At 41.7% G+C, this 22,402-nt stretch overlaps 1 protein-coding gene across 3 annotated transcripts in view; it reads left to right on the forward strand.

The window, feature by feature from the left end:
- Positions 1–22,402, forward strand: part of snx17 (sorting nexin 17) — a 186,716-nt gene that overhangs the window by 142,007 nt on the left and 22,307 nt on the right. For all 3 annotated transcript variants that reach the window (XM_028796362.2, XM_028796364.2, XM_028796363.2), the window contains exons 7-9: positions 8,673–8,760; positions 10,831–10,900; positions 15,995–16,087. In XM_028796362.2, coding sequence (XP_028652195.2) covers positions 8,673–8,760; positions 10,831–10,900; positions 15,995–16,087 — 251 coding nt within the window. The remainder of the gene's footprint in view (positions 1–8,672; positions 8,761–10,830; positions 10,901–15,994; positions 16,088–22,402) is intronic.

Raw genomic sequence — 22,402 nt, forward strand, 5'->3', positions numbered from 1 at the left:
AATAGCAAGGAATATCAAAGTTGTACTTACCTTTACCTTCTTCTGTCGGCTGCTCCTGTTAGGGGTCGCCACAGCGGATCATCTTTCTCCATATCTTTCTGTCCTCGTCATCTTGTTCTGTCGCACCCGTCACCTGCATGTCCTCTCTCACCACATCCATAAACCTTCTCTTAGGCCTTCCTCTTTTCCCCTTTATTTGGAAATTGTAGAGACTTGATAATATTTTTTCTAGAATTCTTAAAGGATAAGTTTGTGAAAAACACCAGTCATAGTATATATTAGTTCTAAAGAGAAGCAATTTTAAAAATTCCTTGACTGCTGTTGCTGCCTGCAATGGAATTAATGGATACGTGGGTCCATTAGGATGTTGCTGTAAAGAAATACAGAAAAGTACAATTATGACATTGGTTGGTGATGCGTAGTTAGTTTCTTGTCGTTTTGCAGCACTAGCTAATCTATCTTACTAAACCACAGTTAATTTATGCACGGCAGACGCACCGAGGCGCACTGCGGCCTTGGCGCCCGCCCCACAGTCAAACGCATGCATGCGCACTGCGGCCTTGGCGCCCGCCCCAGAGTCAAACGCAGCGGCTTCCCAAAACACGGCGGCGCCCGCCCCAGACTCAAACGCAGTGGCTTCCCAGAGTCAGTAGATGGCGCCCAACTAACACAACGTGCTGCGCCGTGGTGCCCGCCCCAGAGTCAAATGCAGCGGCTTCCCAAAATGCGACGGCTTCCCAGAGTCAGTAGGTGGCGCCCAGACAACACAACCTGTGAGCGCCCAAACAACACAACCTGTACAGTCATGGATACAAACAATGAACAAAGGCGCCCACACAAAGAAACTGCTTTAGTTCAAATAGGGTTATTGAATTATATGGAAACTTTACAATGCCTACAACCTGTGAACTACAACTGAGGTAAAGCGTGCACGCCAGGTTGTACAGCCGCCCGGACGCGACCGCCCACACCACCGCATATACCCTCCATGATATTTCATCACGCAGCGGCTTCCCACCGAGGCGCATATTGCGCCGTGGCGCACGCCCCAGAGTCAAGCGCAGCGGAGTCCCAGAGTCAGTAGGTGGCGCCCAAACAACACAACCTGTTCACTACACTTGCTCTAATCCACTGTGCCAGTAATACAGATCACATAACGGTCACAGACTCAAACCGAGCGGCTTCCCCGACTCAGTGGCTGGCACATGAACACCACAACCTGTAAACTACACTTGCTGTGCTCCACTCTGCCAGCAGTCAGTGTCCGCAAAGGCAACGGAATCACGTCTCCACAAAACGAAACCACTTTAGTACAGATATGCTTAATGAATTAAATGACATTTCCCCGGACGCACCCACCCTCCATGATATGTCATCCATCCAAATATCGGACAGAACAGAAACTGATTGCCATTCTTGGATTTCCGGTTCGCTAGCGAATCGCGGGCTTGCTTGTTAAAGATACAAGCTTTTATACTTTCATACTTTGACTCTCATAATTTCAGAGAGTAAGCCCACATTGTCTCTGGCTTTCAGATTTTTGCCATTTATTTTACAGCTAGGACTCTGTAGTAGTCATTTATTTTACTCTGTGTGGCTCTGATACCTTGAAGTTGATGTGTATAGCACTCATAGTATTTTGCGTAGGTGGGGTCCCAAAAATGCCTCTAGCCCAATGGCCCCACCCTCTGTAATTTTGCCCTGATTAGATGATGGTGTCTGAAACATGCATGGAATAGAGGGAGGTCAGTGGAATGGTGAGGATGCAGGGAGTAGAGTTGGTGAAGGTGGATGAGTTTAAGTACTTGGGATCAACAGTACAGAGTAATGGGGATTGAGGAAGAGAAGTGAAGAAGAGCGTGCGGGCAGGGTGGAGTGGGTGGAGAAGAGTGTCAGGTGTGATTTGTGACAGATGGGTATCAGCAAGAGTGAAAGGAAAGGTCTACAGGACGGTAGTGAGACCAGCTATGTTATATGGGCTGGAGACGGTGGCACTGACCGGAAAGCAGGAGACAGAGCTGGAGGTGGCAGACAGGGAAGAGAAAAAGAGGAAGGCCTAAGAGAGGACATGCAGGTGATGGATGTAACAGAACAAGATGCAGAGGACAGAAAGATATGGAAGAAGATGATCCACTGTGGCAACCCCTAACGGGTGCAGCCGAAAGAAGAAGAAGAATCATTTGTCAGTTGTTTTTCTTTATTATTATTTATCTGTGGACAGTGCAGTTGATTCTTACATTGTTGTTATAAACAGTATACATAATTATGGTTTATGTCTGTCGCATTTCTGTGGAGGGGTGGTTATGTGTTAATTGTGTATTTGTTTTAAGTGTATATATGCCTTTTGTTTACAAATAAAAGACAATGGGTTCAGCAAATATATATATATATATATATATATATATATATATATATATATATATATACACACACACACACATCGGTCTTGTGGCCTCGGAACCCCTGCAGATTTTATTTTTTCCTTCTGGAGTTTTTTAGTTTTTTCTGTCCTCCCTGGCCATCGGACCTTACTTTTATTCTATGTTAATTAGTGTTCCCAAATTCTATTTTCTTGTTTATTTTGTCTTTTTTTTTTCTTCATTGTATAAAGCACTTTGAGCTACATCATTTGTATGAAAATGTGCTCTATAAATGAATGCTGTTGTTGGTGACCCCTTCACTCTCTACACACTTCATTTTGTTGTACATTTAATTTTAAATGGATATAGTTGCCATTTTTCACCATCATTCAGCACTCACGTTGACGAAATGAAAACATGTTTTTCAGAAAAGTGTGCAAATTTATTAAAATTCTGAAGGTAAAATCTCTCGAACCCTTGGCTGCTCCAAATTGTGGTCAGGTGCATCCTGTTTGCTTTAATTATCTTTGAGACGTGTCCGCAACTTGTGGCAAATTGAATGAATTAGACATCATTCAGAAAAGCACACGACTGTGTTTATAATGCCAACCACAATTCACAATGAATGTTGGGGGGGGGGGGGGGGGGAGAGAATCAAACCCCAAAGTCCAAACACTCTCTGTAGACCTCTGTGTTCAAATTTTGCTAAAGACCTAGATCAGAGTGCCACCATGACAAAAAAAAAGACCAAAGAAACTGACACTGTTTCAATGTGGTGCTGAGGTGTCACCCATTCCACTGTTGCACTCCAGGTGTTCGCCTTGTGGTGGGTGCTGTATCAGTGCATGATCCAACCCCTCTCTGTCTAGATCTGGGCATGAGGATCCAAGCTTTGAGTGTCCCCAGGAGTCTTAATAATTGAGTAGAGTACTCCTCTTGGTCTCCAGGCTACAAGAAGCACATAGCAGCGATGGAGCATAGTGGCTAGGCCGATTCCAGGACTATAGGAAATGATTGATGAGGAAAGGTCAAAAAAGCTGCCTTCTCAGTTGAAGCAAAAGAAGATTAAAGAGGAGACATGAGTGAAGTGTTTAAAATTACGAAGAGAATTTGTCCAGTGGATTGAGACTGTGCCTTTAACAGGAGTTCAGTAAGAACACAGGGACACAGTTGGAAACTTGTTAAGAGTAAATCCTTTTACATTAAGAAGTTTTTCTTCACATGGAGAACCATAGATAGATGGAACCAAGGGACCAAGTAATGTGGTAAACAGTAGGACTTTTGGGACCTTCAAAACTCAACGTGATGTTGTTTTGGAAGAATTAAATGAACAGGACCGGCAAGCTTTGTTGGACTGAATGTCCTGTTCTCGTCTCAATTGTTCTAACATTCTAACTCCGTAGATAGATAGACAGATACTTTATTAATCCCAAGGGGAAATTCACATACTCCAGCAGCAGCATACTGATAAAAAACAATATTAAATTAAAGAATGATAGCAATGCGGGTAAAACAGACTGTATAATGTTAATGTTTACCCCACGGGTGCAATTGAAGAGTCGCTTAGTGTGGCGGAGGGACGATCTCCTCAGTCTGTCAGTGGAGCAGGACGGTGACAGCAGTCTGTCGCTGAAGCTGCTCCTCTGTCTGGAGATGATCCTGTTCAGTGGATGCAGTGGATTCTCCATGATTGACAGGAGCCTGCTCAGCGCCCATCGCTCTGCCACGGATGTCAAACTGTTCAGCTCCGTGCCTACAATAGAGCCTGCCTTCCTCACCAGTTTGTCCAGGCGTGAGGCGTCCTTCTTCTTTATGCTGCCTCCCCAGCACACCACCGCGTAGAAGAGGGTGCTCACCACAACCGTCTGATAGAACATGAGAAATCTGAATTATTCATTAATCAGTGACTGCTGCCCACTTTGAATTATCAATGTAGGAACTTGTCTGTGACCATTGTCCTGGAATGTGTAGATTTTTCTGCTTACCGCTGTGTGTTTTGGTGTTTGCATGATGTTATGTTTATATTTGTCTTGATTGATTTACTATTCCGTGTTTTTATCTTTTGTGGTTTAATACACTGTCCACTCAGTTTTAATTTACTTAACATAATTATAGTATTCCTGATGGGAGGATAAAGCTGAACATTTAACAACCACGAAAGCCCGAACAGCTTAATGTAAATTTTCCTTTGTCTGTTGCCATCTTAGGGATAAAGGTTTAGTGGTTACAAACTTTGTGGTTTCAAGGCCAGTGCAGTAGCCACTAAGCTGTATTTTCTGTAGCGTAATTCAATGTGTCATTAAGCAGATCATGAGTTTGATGTGGCTGTGTCAGCAGGCCAAGTCATGCATGAGTCACAGTCTCTCTAATACATCTTGTTGGAGCCTAATTTATATAAAGCAGTATATTTAGATGCTTTTTATTATACATGTGAGCCAATAGAAACTTTCCTTTTTTTGCTATAACATTGGCTAAGCTGAAAGAAAAAGACTTGACCTTCGAAGGATAGGATCAGCACATATCAAATGGCAGGTGGTAGCTGTGTTTATCAAAGAGAATAAAATAATAACATTTACGTATGAGCAAAGAAATGTCATTAATGACTTAGTGCAGTATTTCATTCCCATTTCTGTGACTATTTACTGTAAACAAATAAACTCTCGATGGTCAGCAGGTTTTAAATAAGGATCCTGTTGTAGGGTGAAGTAAGGACAATGCCTATTTTTGTTACTGGCCACCCATACAGCAATGGCACAGTGCCCTCACAGATTTTTACACCACACCCTTGTAACACCCTAATTTGTTTTCTGCTGACAAAGCTCTTGTTCCCATACGTTGAAAGTCTATTAAGAAAAGACTGACCTAGCATGAGTATATGAAGATTCAAGTTAGTCAACTGCTGTATTTACTGAAGGTTTACTTCAGTTAACTAAGGTATGACAGCAATGAGAACTGATTTCTTTTCCTTTTATCACACAGACATTATAAATTGTATTTTCATCTGCCCTAAATAAAAGCAAGCAATGTTCCAGCTGATCCTCTGGCAAGGACGTTGGATATCTCTGGGTCCACGGTCCTTGAGGCTGATCCTCCAATTAGCTGTGAACCCCCCAGTCTCGTCGAGATTGCACAGGCGGTGAACCAGCTGAGGGGAGGAAAGGCTGCAGGGAACTGTGGTATCCGGGGTGAACTTCTCCAGGCTGGTGGTAAGGCTGTGTCCTCCTGGCATTGCAAGTAATCTTTGCTTCCATTTGGGAGACTGGCATCATCCCAACTGACTGGAAAACAGGACTTATCGTCCCTATCTGGAAAGGGAAGGGTGATCGTCTGGATTGTGGCAGCTATAGGGGGATAACACTGCTCTTGGTGCCGGGTAAGGTCTTTGCTAGGGTCGTCCTCAATAGGATTCGTGATCACTTGCTTACCTACCAGCAACTGGAACAGTCTGGTTTATCGCCTAAGAAGTCTGCCATCGACCGCATCCTGGCACTGAGGGTTCTCATGGAGTGCAAACGCGAATATCGGCAGAGTTTCTTTGCAGCCTTTGTCGATTTTTGTAAAGCGTTCGACTCAGATGATCAAGCTGCCCTGTGGGACATCCTGATGGTTCGCGGGATCCCCTCGAGGTTGCTGGATATCATGGCCGACCTGTACACTGGTACTGTGAGTGCTGTGCAGAGTGGAGGCAGACCCTCTGTGTTGTTCCCAGTTGATTCTGGGGTTCATCAGCGGTGTGTTCTGCTCCTACTCTGTTCAATGCTTGTATGGACTGGGTGTTGGGCAAGGTCCTGGGGTCCAGCGGCTGTCGGGCATCTGTTGGTGAAGAAAGATTTACAGATCTTGACTTTGCTGACGAAGCTGTGATCTTCGCGGAGTCAATGGGAGCTCTGATTGGGGCGCTCGTGAGACTGAGTGAGGAGTCCTAGTGTCCGGGCTTGTGAGTGTCCTGGTTAAAACCAACAGCCAGGCCTTTAATGACCTTTTGGGCAAGGCCATCAGCAGTATGTCTGTCTCGTCAAGAGGTTTACTTACCTAGCAGTGACATTCATGTCTCTGGTGACTCCTCCTATGAAGTCAGTAGACGGATTGGGAGAGCATGGGGGGGTCATGAGGTCACTGGAAAGGGGTTTGTAGCGCTCCCGATATCTATGCAAAAGGACGAAGGTCCAAGTCTTTAGAGTCCTGGTGCTTCCTGTCTTTGTATATGTTTGTGAGACATGGACACTGTCCAGTGTCCTGAGACGAAGACTGGACTCCTTTTGATGCTGTGTCTCTCCGAAAATCCTTGGGTACTGTTGGTTTGACTTTGTGTTGCTCATGTTGTCACGAATGAGGCACATTACCTGCATTGTGAGGGAGTGTTAGTTACGGCACTACGGCCATGTGGTGTGTTTCCCCGAGGGTGATCCACTTGTAAGCTCCTCAATGTTGAGGACTCGAGTGGCTGGACCTGGCCAAGGAGTCACCCACGTAACACTTGGCTGCAGCAGATAGAGGGTCATTTCTGGAGGGTGGGACTGGACCGCATGACTGCCTGGGGGGTTGCCAGCCGGGATCCTGAGTTGTTTCGTCGTGTAGTAGGTGCAGCAATGCACTGTATCAGTGCATGATCCTCAACTTGACTTGAATGTTCCATAAAATCATAATCAAAAGAGTAGTAAAGACATTCAAAGTATCTAAATGAAATACTTACGGTCTGAATGGTCTTGTCTCATTTCTAAAACTTTTGTTCTTATGCATTATTGAGGTGGCCTTCAATATGTTTAGTAATGTTAATATCAAATAGGGATAAGGAGTGCAGACCAGGCTCATATGTCACAGGTCTGTGCTTCATTTCTAGTAGTATTTACTCAAGGCATTAAGAACAGCCGTCTGTCAGTGCAGATTATTGTACGAGTCACGGAGTTCAAAGCCAACTCCAAAGGGTTATATCTTCCAAGGTAGAGTGATGGAAATGGACAGGTGATTGACTAGGGGAGACGTGCTATAGCTCATGTGATTCAGCCATTGCAGTATAACCAAATCAACTCTCCTCCCAAGAGGAAAGATGACCGTGGCAGCTTCTCTAGTTGCAGCTTGTTTTCTGTCTCCTTTACATCTGAATGTTGAAAGAGAATCTTGCTCGATATGGTGATACAACTCTCAGGAATCTGAATAATCCAGCTGCCTTCATCAGTGCAGACTATAGAGTGCATCTGTCACGTTTTGATGTTGATCAGAGCCTGCTTGAATGAGGAAACATGTTCTGTCAGAGCAAAGCTTGTCGAGGCCCACTGGTAATCCGCAAAGCAAAGGGATTTTCAGCAGTACACTCAGTAGAACATGTGTTTCAGTCAATAAGTGCTAGACATAAAAATGTAAATAAATGAAAGTATAAAATAAGTAAAGCTGTGAATTGTTACGAAAGGCATGATTTTTTTAAATGTTTATTACAGAAAAGGTTGTCCCTCATTTAATAATGAAGCACTTTCTCTTTGGTATGAGATTATTGGAGAAAAATTATTGTATAATGATTCATATCACCAAGCCATTATAATAATATGCGCGAGTCATCATTTACCTGGCCTGCATTCATTTCCTTACTTGATCAAGGGAGTCATTATTTCCCAGTGTAAGTGCCATGAAGTACAGACTGGCATGCCGGTTGGATGGGAAACGACTTCTTGTCCGAGGTTAGGGGTACTTCCAACCCCCATGTGACAGGTGTCCCATTTTGGTCTCCTACAGTGGTGGTACATAGGAGGTGGGAGTCTAGAAGGGCTGCCATATCATGGTCCTTGGGTACTATTAGAGGGCACTGTTGGGGGGCACCTATCTGGTTTCTAGATAACCCGAAAGTGCTTCCAAGAGGACATGCTATGGCAGTGGATGCATTCCCAGGTCTAGCTTAAAAGGAGCCCCGCCGCCTCATCTTAGAGAGTCTGAGTTAGGAGGCAGCGGGCGACACTCAACAGAAGGAGAAGACAAAGATTCACTTGTTTATTGTTTGTTGTTTGTGCACACTTAGTAAGGCTATTCATGCAAATAAATCCTTTATTTGGATCCCGTACTGTGTTTGGTGATATTCTGTCATACGCACGTTCCCCCATAAAGTTTTCTTTTTGTGGGAAATTGCATTCTCACATTTCAAGCCTCTTTTTGTGCATATGTAAGCCTTATAAATAAGACCCCTGTGCTGTCTTTGAGCATTATAAAAGTAAGAATATGCAGTTATGTTTATATTTATTTATATATATATATATATATATATATATATATATTTCTACTTTGTGTTTACCAATTTTGTTTTCTTGTGCTTTTTTTCCTGTCTAGTTGTACGAAAATTGCAAGAGTTTGAACTTCCATATGTATCTGTCACCAGTCTACGAAATCCTGAGTACCGAATAGTCCTCCGCAAAAGGTAGGAATCGCAAGGAATTTTCCTGTAGCTATTGACTCTCGGCATGATTGTTTCATGGGAAAGTGGGCCTCCAAGCTAGTTGCATTCTTTTTTCATTTCACTGATCGACTCCATGCCACGCCGCATTGCTGCAGTAATCCAGCCCAAAGGAGCCCCAACTAAATATTGAGTGCTGTACATGCTCATACTTTTCATGTTCATACCTTTCAGTTGGCCAACATTTCTAAAAATCCTTTTTTTGCATTGGTCTTAATTGATATTCTAATTTACGAGATACTGAATTTGGGACTTTCATTAGTTGTCAGTTATAATCATCAACATTAAAAGAAATAAACATTTGAAATACATCAGTCTGTGTGTAATGAATGAATCTAATATACGAGTTTCACTTTTTGAATGGAATTACTGAAATAAATCAACTTTGTCATGATATTCTCATTTTATGGCCAGCACCTGTATATGATTTGTAACAGCAAGGTATATACTATTAACCCTTGTATATATACACCTCAGGTCTCTAGCGATCGATAATATTGTGTTTCCTGCTCTCACTGGGTGATATGATAAAGTGTGGAGGCAGTTCCCCAGGTATGCCTCATTCGTTTAATAATTTATTACTAAAAATATGCCAAAATAGTCTAAAATTATTTATATTACGATCATTTATTTGCCTAAAAAACATCCTCGGCCCTAGATGTGGAAAAGTGTCAGTATTTTTCCTGCACGTTTCCTGTTCTGTATTTGCAAACAGTACTCCAACAAAATGTGCATTCTTCAGGATTTCTTTGTATCTCTATACACTGTCTTTCTATCTTGTTCATTTTTATGTAGGAATTTATAAGTTTAGTTAGGTAGTAGATAAGCAAAGAACTGCTATACCCTTATCGGCATAGCAAGCCCTTGAAAAAAGCCCCCGTCACTGATAGCGGACTATGAATCAGAGAGAGACACAGTCCAGGTTGACACTTCTGCAGCTGTAAGAACGTGAAATGTTGTGGCCATGAAATTGTATAGGGGTAGAGCTGAAACAAGGAGGAAAATGAAGGTGAAGATGGCAAGCAGCTGCACAGAGTGAAACAGCATTAAGTCACGTCACCTAAAACAGCTTCTTACAAAAGTAAAAGAGGACAAATGCAACCCACAGAAGATGTTACTACAGCTTCATTTTTATCCCGTTGCTCATTTAGGCATTTATGAGTTTATAGGGAGATAACAGATAAGAAAAAAAACTGCTGCTGATGCTAATCAGCATAGGAAGCCCTTGAAAGAGTCCCTGCTCTTGACAGATGATGAGTCAGAGAGAGATGGAGAAGCATGCACCAAGGAGACAAATAATGAACAACAAACTGAGGTAGTACACCGAGACTTCTGATGCTATCTAGATTATGAAGGGAACTGTAAGAGGGCCAGAGATTAAACAGCATAGGAAGCCCTTGAAAGAGCCCCCGTCACTAACAGAAGATGATGAGTCAGAAAGAGAGATAGAGGATAATGAAAAACAAAGTAAGGCAGTGCAGACTGATTATTCTGATGCCAGCTAATGAAAGTTCTTTGCAGGGAACCATAGAGAGGTAGAAATCAGACAAGAAGGAAAATGTTGAATGTGAAGAGGGCAGGAAACTGCAGCAAGCTGCAAAGAGTGGAACAGCACAAGCATTATCACCTGAAACTGCTTCTTACAGAAGTAAAAGTAGACAAACGCAAAAGGCGCCACTGGACAGCAAATCAGTTGATCTCTGCAGTATGTGCCAGGAGCCACATTGCAATGACCACAAAAATGTGTAATGGACAAAAAAATTGTATGATTATATATAAATATTAAAAAAAAAACCCTAAGTATTACAAATTAGCGTATAAAGATATAAAGTACACAGGGCAGAGGTTTCAATAAAGGTTTGGATAGTTATGTTTATTTTTGGCTTGATTCAAATATAAATATATGCCAGGTCTCTAAAGATCCAAGGTATGCAACAGTGTTTTTGAAAGTCACAGGTATATAAGGGTTAAACTATTATCTACTTTAATACTCCATGCTGAAGTAATTAGCTGTGTTTATTTTTTAATGTGCAGCTACTGGGACTCCTCATATGATAATGATGTCATGGATAGCCGGGTTGGACTTAATTTGCTCTATGCTCAGGTAGGCACTGTATTTTAATGTTCTGTTCTTTTAAGGCTTTCTGAAACTGTTAGCACAGCCTGTTCCATAAGGGTACCTCTATTGATTTATTTACAGCTTTTGAATTTTAGTAGAATTTGTAATGATGGTTGATTTTTATCATTTAGTCACAATTGCTTATAGTGAAGGACTTGTCCTGTGAGAAGCCATGTGATTGTTCGTGTTCTTGTCATTTTTAATCAGCTGTTAATATCAGCATTTATTTTGTGAGTATCTCATTTATATATATGTATATATATATATATATGTGTGTGTGTGTATATATGTATATGTGTATATATATATATATATATATATATATATATACACAGTGGGTACGGAAAGTATTCAGACCCCCTTAAATTTTTCACTCTGTCATATTGCAGCCATTTGCTAAAATCATTTAAATTATTTTTTTTCCCTCATTAATGTACACACAGCACCCCATATTGACAGACAAAAAAAAGAATTTTTGAAATTGTTGCAAATTTATTTAAAAAGAAAAACTGAAATATCACATGTTCCTAAGTATTCAGACCCTTTGCTCAGTATTTAGTAGAAGCACCCTTTTGAGCTAATACAGCCACGGGTGGTCTTGGGAAAGATGCAACAAGTTTTTCACACCTGGATTTGGGGATCCTCTGCCATTCCTCCTTGCAGATCCTCTCCAGTTCTGTCAGGTTGGATGGTAAACTTTGGTGGACAGCCATTTTTAGGTCTCTCCAGAGATGCTCAATTGGGTTTAAGTCAGGGCTCTGGCTGGGCCATTCAAGAACAGCCACAGAGTTGTTGTGAAGCCACTCCTTCGTTATTTTAGCTGTGTGCTTAGGGTCATTGTCTCGTTGGAAGGTAAACCTTCGGCCCAGTCTGAGGTCCTTAGCACTCTGGAGAAGGTTTTTGTCCAGGATATCCCTGTACTTGGCCGCATTCATCTTTCCCTCGATTGCAACCAGTCGTCCTGTCCCTGCAGCTGAAAAACACCCCCACAGCATGATGCTGCCACCGCCATGCTTCACTGTGGGGACTGTATTGGACAAGTGATGCGCAGTGCCTGGTTGTCTCCACACGTACCGCTTAGAATTAAGGCCAAAAAGTTCTATCTTGGTCTCATCAGACCAGAGAATCTTATTTCTCACCATCTCAGAGTCCTTCAGGTGTCTTTTAGCAAACTCCATGCGGGAGTTGGCCTTAATTCTAAGCGGTATGTTTGGAGACAACCAGGCACTGGTGCACACCGAGGAACTTGGTACTCCTAACAGTCTCCACATCTAAACCGTTAATGCTGAGTGGGATGTGGGCAGGACGTGATTTTCTGAAGTCCACAATTATCTCTTTTGTCTTGTCGACATTGAGAGATAGATTGTTGTCTTCACACCATGCAGATAGCCGTTCCACCTCAAATCTGTATGCTGTTTCATCATTAAAAAGGAGGAAACCCAGCATCTGGTGATATCCATGAGTTCAAGACTTCAGCCTGTCATTGCCAGCAACTTTCAACCAAGTATTAGAAATGAACATTTTATTTCCAGTTATTTAATTTGTCCAATTACTTTTGAGCCCCTGAAATGAAGGGATTGTGTTAAAAAATGCTTTAGTTGCCTCACATTTTTATACAGTCGTTTTGTTCACCCCACTGAATTAAAGCTGAAAGTCTGCACTTCAACTGCATCGGAGTTGTTTCATTTAAAATTCATTGTGGTAATGTACAGAACCAAAATTAGAAAAAAGTTGTCTCTGTCCAAATATTTATGGACCTAACTGTATAATGATACATTTCCAAAAGTGAAAAGCATTATTTAAAAAAACAGTAAGCAGTACTTGCTTAACATAATTTATGCCATATCAGTGGGAACATACTGTGCCCTCCATAATGTTTAGAACAAAGACACATATTTCCTTGATTTGCTTTACTGCTCCACAGTGACACAGCTGATTCCAGGGCTACAGGGGATGAGTTATGAGGAAAGATTAAAAGAGCTGAAGTGTTTAAAATTATGAAAGGAATTAGTCCAGTGGATCGAGACTGTTATTTTTAAAATGAGTTCATCAAGAACATGTGGACACAGTTGGAAACTTGTGAAGGGGAAGTTTCACAGAAACATTAGGAAGTTTTTCTTTGCACAAAGTACGATAGACACTTGGAATAAGTGACCAAGTAGTGTGGTAGACAGTAAGACTTTAGGGACTTTAAGAACTCGACTTGATGTTTTTTTTGGAAGAATTAAGTGGGCAGGACTGGTGAGCTTTGTTGGGCCAAATGGCCTGTTCTCGTCTAGAGTGTTCTAATGTTTAATATTACACTGCAAAAAATTAAATCTAAGTAAGTGAAAAATATTTATATCATGATATTTAATCTTGTTTTCCTTTAAGAGTTATTGACTTATCAAAAAGTTTCTATTTACGATTTTTTAGTTTACTTTAAGAAGTCTTGTCAAGTAAATTTTGCTTACCCCATTGGCAGATATTTTTACTAAATAAAAGCAAAATATCTCCCATTTAAAGTGTTTCTTGTCTAGTTTTTGAATATGCATTTTTTATAGTGCACAAATCAACAATTCATACAAGATAAAAGTGCACATTGCAGACTTTGATTTTATGGATTTTGCGTACATTTCTCTATGTGTTCCCACCACATTTCAGGGTACCATAATGTGTGGGACAATTGGCGTCACAGGTCAGCTGTGTTTCATTGCTTCATTAAGATATCCCAGCTTGCTTCTTCCTTTTAGAGTCTGTAGTTCAAGCACAAGAGCTGTGTCAATGAAAGTCAAAGAAGCCATTATGAAATGAAAAACAAGAATAAATCCATTTGAGACATCAGTATAACTTTAGGATGACCGAAAGCTACTGTTTGCAATATCATGAAGAAGAGAAAACACACTGGTGAGCTCAGTAATAGCAAAGGGACTGGAAGGACAAGGAAGAGCTCCACTAATGATGGTGAAAGAAGAATCTTCACTATGGTAAAGAAAAGGCAACAAAATGTCTGTCCGTCAGATCAGAAACGGTTTTCAGGAGGCCGATGTGCATGTCTGTCAGAGATGACTATCCACGGAAGACTTCATGAACAGAAATAAAGAGGCCACACTGCAAGAGGGAAACCACTAGTTGGCCACAAAAACAGGACGTCCTTTTTTTGGAGTCACAAGTCAGAGTCTAAAACAGAACAGATGTTTGTTGCAAAAGATGACATCTTTATTAAAACTGGAAGTGGTGTCATCAGAGGCGTCGGAAGCATGCAGGATTTCCCTGAGGATGATCTACAAGGGATTGAGAAAGTAAGTCAGTTTACCTCACCGCGCCTTGGTCTGGTGTGGAACTACTATTACTCAGGACCTTTAACTGTCTCCCAATCACACGTGTGTGACAAATCTAAAACAGACCACCTCATCTGTTAAACATGATGCTGGGGGTGTTATGCCTTGGGCATGTATGGCCTCCACAGGTCCTGGCACATGTTCTGTTCACTGATGATGGAACTGCTGATGGCAGTGGCACAATGAATTCTTTAGTGCATAGAAAGATCTGATTTGCTCAAGTTCCAGTAAATGCCTCCAAACTCACTGGACGATGATTCCTCCTACAAGAAGATAATGGTCCAAATATACTGCTGAGGCAACACAGGAGTTTTTCAAAGCTAAAAAACTGAACATTTTTGAATGACCAAGCCAGTCACCCAATGTAAATTGAATGGAGCAGGTCTTCTATATGCTAAAGAGAAAACTAAGGGACACAAGCCCCCGAAACAAGCAGCAGCTGAAGATTGCTGCATTAGAGGCTTGACAGAGCATCACCAGGAGAAGATCCATAGTCTATGAATCGCAGACGTCGAGCAGTCCATGCATACAACGTGACAAAGTCCAGAATATGACGGCTTTAATACACCTGCCATTGCTGTGTTCTAAACATTACGGTGCCCTGAAATCGGGGCATCATGTAGAAAACGTGTTGTTGTTTCTACATGGTGTGACCAAAATGTATGCAAGTCCCCATAAATGAAATGTCTGCAATATGCACTTTAATCACAATGTCTGAATTGTTTGATTTGTAATTTTAAACTTTGGAGCAAAGTGGGAACTCAAGGAAAAAAAATGTCTTTGTCACAAACATTATGGAGGGCACTGTATGTGTCTCCATGCCATCTTGCTATATTGATGTGCATTTTTCATTAAAGCTGCATATAACATAAGCAGCAGTTGATTTTTAAAAGTTATGGCTTGGAGCAGAGGTGAGCCATAAAGTTTTTTGCTCAAATCTTGCAACTGATGATGCCATCTTCACCATACTGTCTGGTTCTAAAACAACGGACATGGACATGTCAGTTCCTTTATGTATATTTACTGTTCATCGAGCTGTTGCACAGAGGATTATGTATACTGTGATTTCCTAAATGCATCAGGCTGTCCATGATGATGTTAACTCATTTCATAAGCCTGAAAGCTCAAGATTCAATCTTTCTTTCAACATTTCTTTTACAACTTCTAACTGTAATCTTTGTGTGATTTTTACCATACAATTCCCAGCATATTCAAGAGTGGAAAAATAAAACCAGCTGCAATCCATACCTCATGTAACAGTTTATTATCATGTGTGTTAAAATATCAGGCAGCAGACCAAAAAAATGTTTGGGGACAGTCATCCCGTATACTGAAAAAACAGCAGAGCAAAGAAAACACATCAACAAAGCGGAGTTCACATTTGAACTGACTTAACAGATTTAGACTGCTCTATAAATATGGTGGGTAGGAGGAAGAGGAGGACTCGGGACATCCGGAACAGGAACTGATGTGGCAGGAAGGGGAATTCTGGGTAGCGGAAATGATGTCAACAGGGGGTGGATCAATGGTGATGTCATTAAGAGTCAGGGTCTTCAGCTGGGCTGCAGAGGGATAAGAGGAGAGAGGATCAGGCGAGAGCGCCAACCCCTGGTGTGGCTGACAAATAACACTATTTGAGCCTGTAAACTGTCCCCCATATGCACATGTAATTAAATTATAGGAAGTGTATTCAGCTTTTCCTTTGTTCTGGGATTTTATTATATATGAAGTGTCTGATATTGTAAGGTTTGCCTTGCAGACTGTTTCAGATATTGAGCGGGGATGGATCTTGGTGAACAAAGAACAACACCGACAACTGAAGTCTTTACAAGAGAAGGGCTCCAAGAAAGAGGTGAGTAGCAAACAAATGTTTTAGAAATATAAACATGATTATCACATGTTTGCTTTGTTTATGGATTTCATCTTTGTTTTGATGTGCAGTTTAGATTCCACTATTAAGCCAGCGATTCTCTAGAGAATCGTAAATCCAAGAATGGCAATCAGTTTCTGTTCCATCCGATATTTGGGTGGATGACATATCATGGAGGGTGGGTGCGTCTGGGGAAATGTCATTTAATTAAATAAGCATATCTGTACTAAAGCAGTTTCGCTTTGTGGAGACGTGATTCCGTTGCCTTTGCTGACACCGACGGCTGGCAGAGTGGAGTACAGTAAGTTTAGTGTACAGGTTGTGGTGTTCGTGTGCCAGCCACAGAGTCCGGGAAGCCTACTGACTCTGGGAAGCCACTGCGTTTGACTCTGGGGCGTGCGCCACGGCGCAGAACGTATGCGACTCAGTGGGAAGTTGCTGCGTGATGAAATATCATGGAGGGTGGGTGCGTCCTGGGACAGTTCATTTCAACGCACTTCTGTTATTGGTTTTCTTCATGCAGTCTCGTGTTTGTTTTTTTATGGCTGTGGTGTGGGCGGTCGCGTCCGGGCTGCTGTACAACCTGGCGTGCACGCTTCACCTCAGGTTTAGTTCACAGGTCGTAGGCATGGTAAAGTTTCCATTTAATTCAATAACCCTATTTGAACTAAAGTGGTTTCTTTGTGTGGGTGCCTTCGTTCATTGTTTATATCCATACGGGCTCGTTTACAGGTTGTAGTTTACAGGTCGTGTTGTTTGGGCGCCACCTACTGACTCTGGGAAGCCGCTGCGTTTGACTCTGGGGCGCCCGCCGTGCATAAATTAACTGTGGTTTAGTAATATAGATACCAGTATAATAATAATTATAATGCTGTTTAATAATGTAAAGATATTTACAAATGAGGCTTTGTCTCCATCTCATCACAACTCTGAATTGGGTATGTTACAAAAAAGAGCTTTGTGTTAATAGCCACACAGGTGTGTTCTTGTTTTGCAGTCAAAGTCTTCATTTCCTCTAGAGCGACTTAAATTACCAGTTGAATGTTGGCGTATGGTCAAGAAGCACATTTCCACTTTAGTAAACAGTAGTGTTGGATTGATACCAGCTTTGACACCTTAGAACTGAAATCAAAATGATACCAAAGCAAATAATAGATAACTTGGAATTTTTCAAAAACTAATTTGCAAAATTTTCTGGGACATTTAAAAAAAACATCAAAAATTGAAATCTCTCATTCATGTAAGTATTCAGAGCCTTAATTCAGTACTTCGTAGACGCCCCTTTGGCATCCGTTAATTCTTTGCCTTTATATAGCGCTTTTGTCACTACTCAAAGCGCTCAGCAATTGCAGGTTAAGGGCCCAACAGAGCAGAGTCCCTTTTGGCATTTACGGGATTCGAACAGGCAACCTTCCGATTACCAGTGCAGATTCCTAGCCTCAGAGCCACCACTCCGCCTACTCCACTTCAGTTCCAGATTAGAGTCCTCTTGGTTATGTCTGTACAACCTTTGCAGTTGGATTTAGGCAGATTATCTCATTCTTCCTGGAAGATCCTCTCAGGCTTTGTTAGATTGGCTGGGAAGCATCTGTAAACTGCCATCTTGAGCACTCTCCACACTTGTTCTATGAGATTTGTGAATTTCCCCTTGGGATTAATAAAGTCTCTCTCTCTCTCTCTCTCTCGATCTCTCTCTCTCTCTCGATCTATCGATCGATCGATCTATCGGGCCACTTAAGGATAGTCAACAACTTGTCCCAAAGCCACTCCAGACTTGCCTTGGTCGTAGCATTTCAAGTCATTGTCATACTGAAAGGTGAACCATCTTCCTGGTCTGAGATTGTGTTCAATCTGGAACACGTTTTCTTCAAGAACCTCTCACTTTTTGGCTACATTCTTTCTTCACTTAAATTTGACCTGTTTCTCTGTCCCTTCCAACTGATAAGCACTCCCCATAGGAAGATGCTACCACTACCATGCTTCACCGTATGGTTGGCATTAGTCAGGTGATGAGCAGTGCCTAATTTTAGCCAGACCTAGTGCTTAGTGTTCTGCCCAAAGAGTTCAATTTTTGTTTCAACAGACCAGAGAATCTTTTTTTTTTTTTCTCAGATTCTTGGGAGTCCTTCAAATGCCATCATATGCCAGTTACTCGAGAATGGCTTCTGTTAAGCCTTCCAAAACTGCATATTGATAGAGTGCTGATGTGATGGTCAACCTTCCAATCTCCCATTTCACCCAAGGACCTCTGAACTCTGTTAGTGACCACTGGACTCTTGATCACCTCCTTGACTAAGGCCCTTCTTGTCCAGTTAGTTCAGCCAGTTAGTTAGATTTGTGTGCTGGCCAGCTCTAGGAAGAGTCCTGGTGGTTCCTATCCTCCTGTATTGAGACCAGTATGCTCCTGGGAACACTCAAAGTTTTAGAAATGGTTTTCTATCCTTTTCCTAATCTATTCCTCACCACAGTTTTGATCACGAAGGTCTACAGAGACTTTCATAGACTTCAGGTTTGGTTTGGTTTTTGTCCTGAATTGTGGGTTTAATTCAATGTGGACTCCAATCAAGTTCTGGACACATCTCAAGGAGAATTAAAGCAAGCAACATGCTCCTGACCACAAATTGGAGTGCCACAGCAAAGGGCCTGAATAATTCAATGAAAGAGAAATTTCAGTTTTTGATTTTTAATAATTTTGCAGACCTTTATGAAAACATGTTTTCACTTTGTCATTAGGGGTTATTGAGTATAGTTTTGATGGGCAAAAATGGCAAATAGATTTAATTTTAAAATGATACAAGGCACAGTAAACTGCAGAAGTGTGGGGGTCTAAATACTTTCAGAATCCACTGTACACGTTTTTGAAATGTTCGTGACAAACAGCAGTACCTGCAGATATTGGAAAACACACAGTACAAATATGACATAGCATCTTGGTCAGACATTGACTCCTGGTCCCATGTAGCTGTGAAGAAATTAATACAATGCAGTTTTTCTCTCTTGTTGTTATGCACGTTAAGCAGTGTTTATTCTATTCAGATATTACTTAATAAAAAAAAAGTTTTTTTTTCATAGCAAGTGTGAGGGACAAACCGCCCTCCCAGTCCGTGTGGACCCCACTCCCCTACCTGACCAGGAGGCTTTGATAACGAGAAGGTCAGGCAGGGAATACCAAGACTCGGCTATGGAAGGGCTGGTGTCCCTACAGCCACTGAGCAACACCCAGGATGGACTTGGGAACCGGGACGGACAGCACAGTAGGTGCCTGCCTTTGGGCAGCGCGTCCCCCTGTATGCTGGGTGGCAACATCCCGTCTGAGAAGCCCCATGATGGATGCCTGCTGGGCAGCATGGGAGTTGTGGTCCCATAGGCCTGCTTTGTCACGTTCTATGGGCAGAGCCGCTGGGGGAGCTATTGAAAAGTGACGATACAAGGACCACTATAGTCCTGCATGACCCTGGAAATACTTCCTGGAGGCAATTGATTACATACCAGACGTACTCCTGGGTCTGGAGTTAAAGGAGAGCCCTCCACTTAGCTCAGGGAGTCAGGAGAGGAGCTGGACAAAACTCCCCTGGGAGAAATGGAGGAAAACTGAAGGAGCAAAGGGAATGACTTGACGGTATTACGGTGTGAGAGCCACTATGACACTGAGGGAAGGAAACCTGTGAAAGGTACACGTTTTTGTAAATAAAAGTGCTGGATTTGCACCCGCAACTTAATGTGTGTAGGCGTGCCTGGGGTTTAGGGTGCTGGAATGCCCCCTAGTGGCCACACAAGTTTTTAAAATGCCTAGATTCTTGCGTGTTTTTCGTTTGTTGCTGGTATACTGCACTTTGATTGATATACGATTTCTTTTTTTTAACCACCCTTGCATGAAATTGAATTCATGCTGTTAATGCAAGACTTAGTGTGTTGACAATGTTAGTGGGTTTGCCATGTGCGGTGCTTGTTTACAGACTAAAGCAGCAAACGAGGTATTTACTGGGGTTGCTCCGCACTTCTGGCAGTGTTGCTGTGATTTCTGTGTTTGCCTCGAGGCTGTACTCTCATAGTAAACAGAGTTATTTAAACTGCCACTTTGCTAGATGAGTGGGATGCTGAAAGTCCAATTATCCAGTTGACTTCATTCCAGACTTTAGAAATAAATCCTCTGTAGGAAAATATTAGGCCATTGGCTTATTTTTAAAGGGAAAAAAAAGCTTTCAGTAATCAAAACCAAGGTAGTGAAGAATTGTATTATTAGTTTCCATTTAGTGATTTTCTTATACAGGGTATCATGTTGTGTGCCATTTAATTTCATTAATATTAGTAACTGCTATATGACAGTACAGTGGTACCACGGTATACGTCCTTAATCCTTTCCAGATCCTTTGACTTGTACCAAACAGGACGTATACCAAACGATTTTTTCCCATAAGAAATAAAGGGAAAATGATTCATCCATTCTCATGAAAAAAAATCCTATTGTTATTGGCATATTATACATTGATGGGGTTGTATAAATTAATTTAAACACTGCTTAATATTAAAATACATAAATACAAAAGCAATTAGATGAAATAAATGAAAATTTAACCTCACTTTACTTTTTAATAATGTCTTTGTTTTTCACAATCGTAGATACCGTCGTTCTCGGCATACGGTATGCAGCAGCCATGTCCCGGATACGCATGCCAACTTCATACTTTTCAACAATCGATGCAAATTTACGCGAAAAACACAAATTCACGTGTAAATTCACATAAAGTTAAAGCACGGGTTGTGCACTGAATGCTAGCAACTGGCGTACTGACGCTCGTGGGCAGTCGTGGCTTTGTCTCGAGAGAGGTAAACAAGGGTAGCGCGCGGTGTTCTAGCACGCGAGTCGTATTCCAAACAAAGGTCGTATACCAAGCAAAAATTTTTGCGCCCAAACAGGACGTATACCAAATTGGACTTATTCCAAAGCGGACGTATACCAAGGTACCACTGTATTTATTAATGATGCTTTTGGTGACAGCCTTGCAATTTCCTATCCTGACATACTGTACCACATCTCAACTGTTGTGTGTTTTTATGTTTTATCTGTGCAGCATTCCTTTCTACTTGGCATCATCGTTATGTGATAAAGTGACCACTTTTTTTAACCTGGAATGAGTGCAATTTTAAATCCATCTACTCGTCCTTTTTACTGTGCTTAACCAGTTTACGGTTACAGGAGCTGAATTCTGTAATGTCAGCACTGGGCACAAAGCAGGAGCTAACAGTGAAGGGCCACCAGGCTACTGTATTAGATGCAGATAAAAGTTATCTGCTTCCAGCTGAGCTGAGGCCAGAGAAGACTGAATAGTCAGAGAAAGTGGCACAGTGGTGGTCTTAAAGGGATACTGCATACAAAAATAATGTATTTTTTTATTTGTTAATTATCCTTTGCAGACTTTTATGATGTAACAGTCTTCAGTGGGACGATCTTAAAATATCTATGAAAAATCTCAAGTTGCTTGTGTCGCAGTTGTGTGCTCACTGTTTACATATTATATGTTTAAATAAATCCATCCACCTATCCACTTCCAAAACTTATCTGGAGTATTGTCTTGAGCAGAGAGGGTCCGGTCCCAGCTAGCATCAGGTACAAGGCAGAAACAACTTCCATACAGGGGTGTCAGCCCATTGCAAGGTGAGCACGCACAAATCGGGGGGCCGATTTAACATCACCAACCCTCCTAAACCTACATGGGAGGAAAACTGAGTCCCTAGGACAAACCCCAGTAGTACAAATGGGGGACTTGCAAACTCCAGGCTGGGAGCATTTGTATGAAGGGTCACATCCCAGGTTTTATAGAAGTCAGCATGGTTTGGACATCATCTTATATAATACGCTACCGTGGCTGTCAGTTTGTCTGTACAGGATTTTAAATCACCTGTAGCTCACAAACTGTTTAAACTATTGACCTGAAATTTGGTACACATATACTACGTGACGTCTGCTATCCACTTTCAGGCTGATGATTGACCTCCAAGGTTATTCCTCATTTTATTTTATTGTAGAATCAACTCTTGGCAGTGGGCTGCTGTATGGTGCATGCATACAGGCGCCGTTCTCATCCCTGCCACCTTCGCCATCACTTCCCCTACCTCTTCATATCTTAAGTCTTCAATCTGCCTCAAGAATGATTTAAGTGCCAGCTGAAGTGAAAAATTAAGAAAAACGTACTAAGTAATTGCAACACAAACACTGACTTAATCAGTTTTAACATGAAAAGAAGTCGACGGAAGAAGAGAAGAAGCAGGCCACTAGAGTGGAGAAAACAAGCTGCT

This window comes from Erpetoichthys calabaricus, chromosome 3 (assembly GCF_900747795.2).
Source record: "Erpetoichthys calabaricus chromosome 3, fErpCal1.3, whole genome shotgun sequence".
In the NCBI taxonomy this organism is placed as follows: domain Eukaryota; kingdom Metazoa; phylum Chordata; class Cladistia; order Polypteriformes; family Polypteridae; genus Erpetoichthys; species Erpetoichthys calabaricus.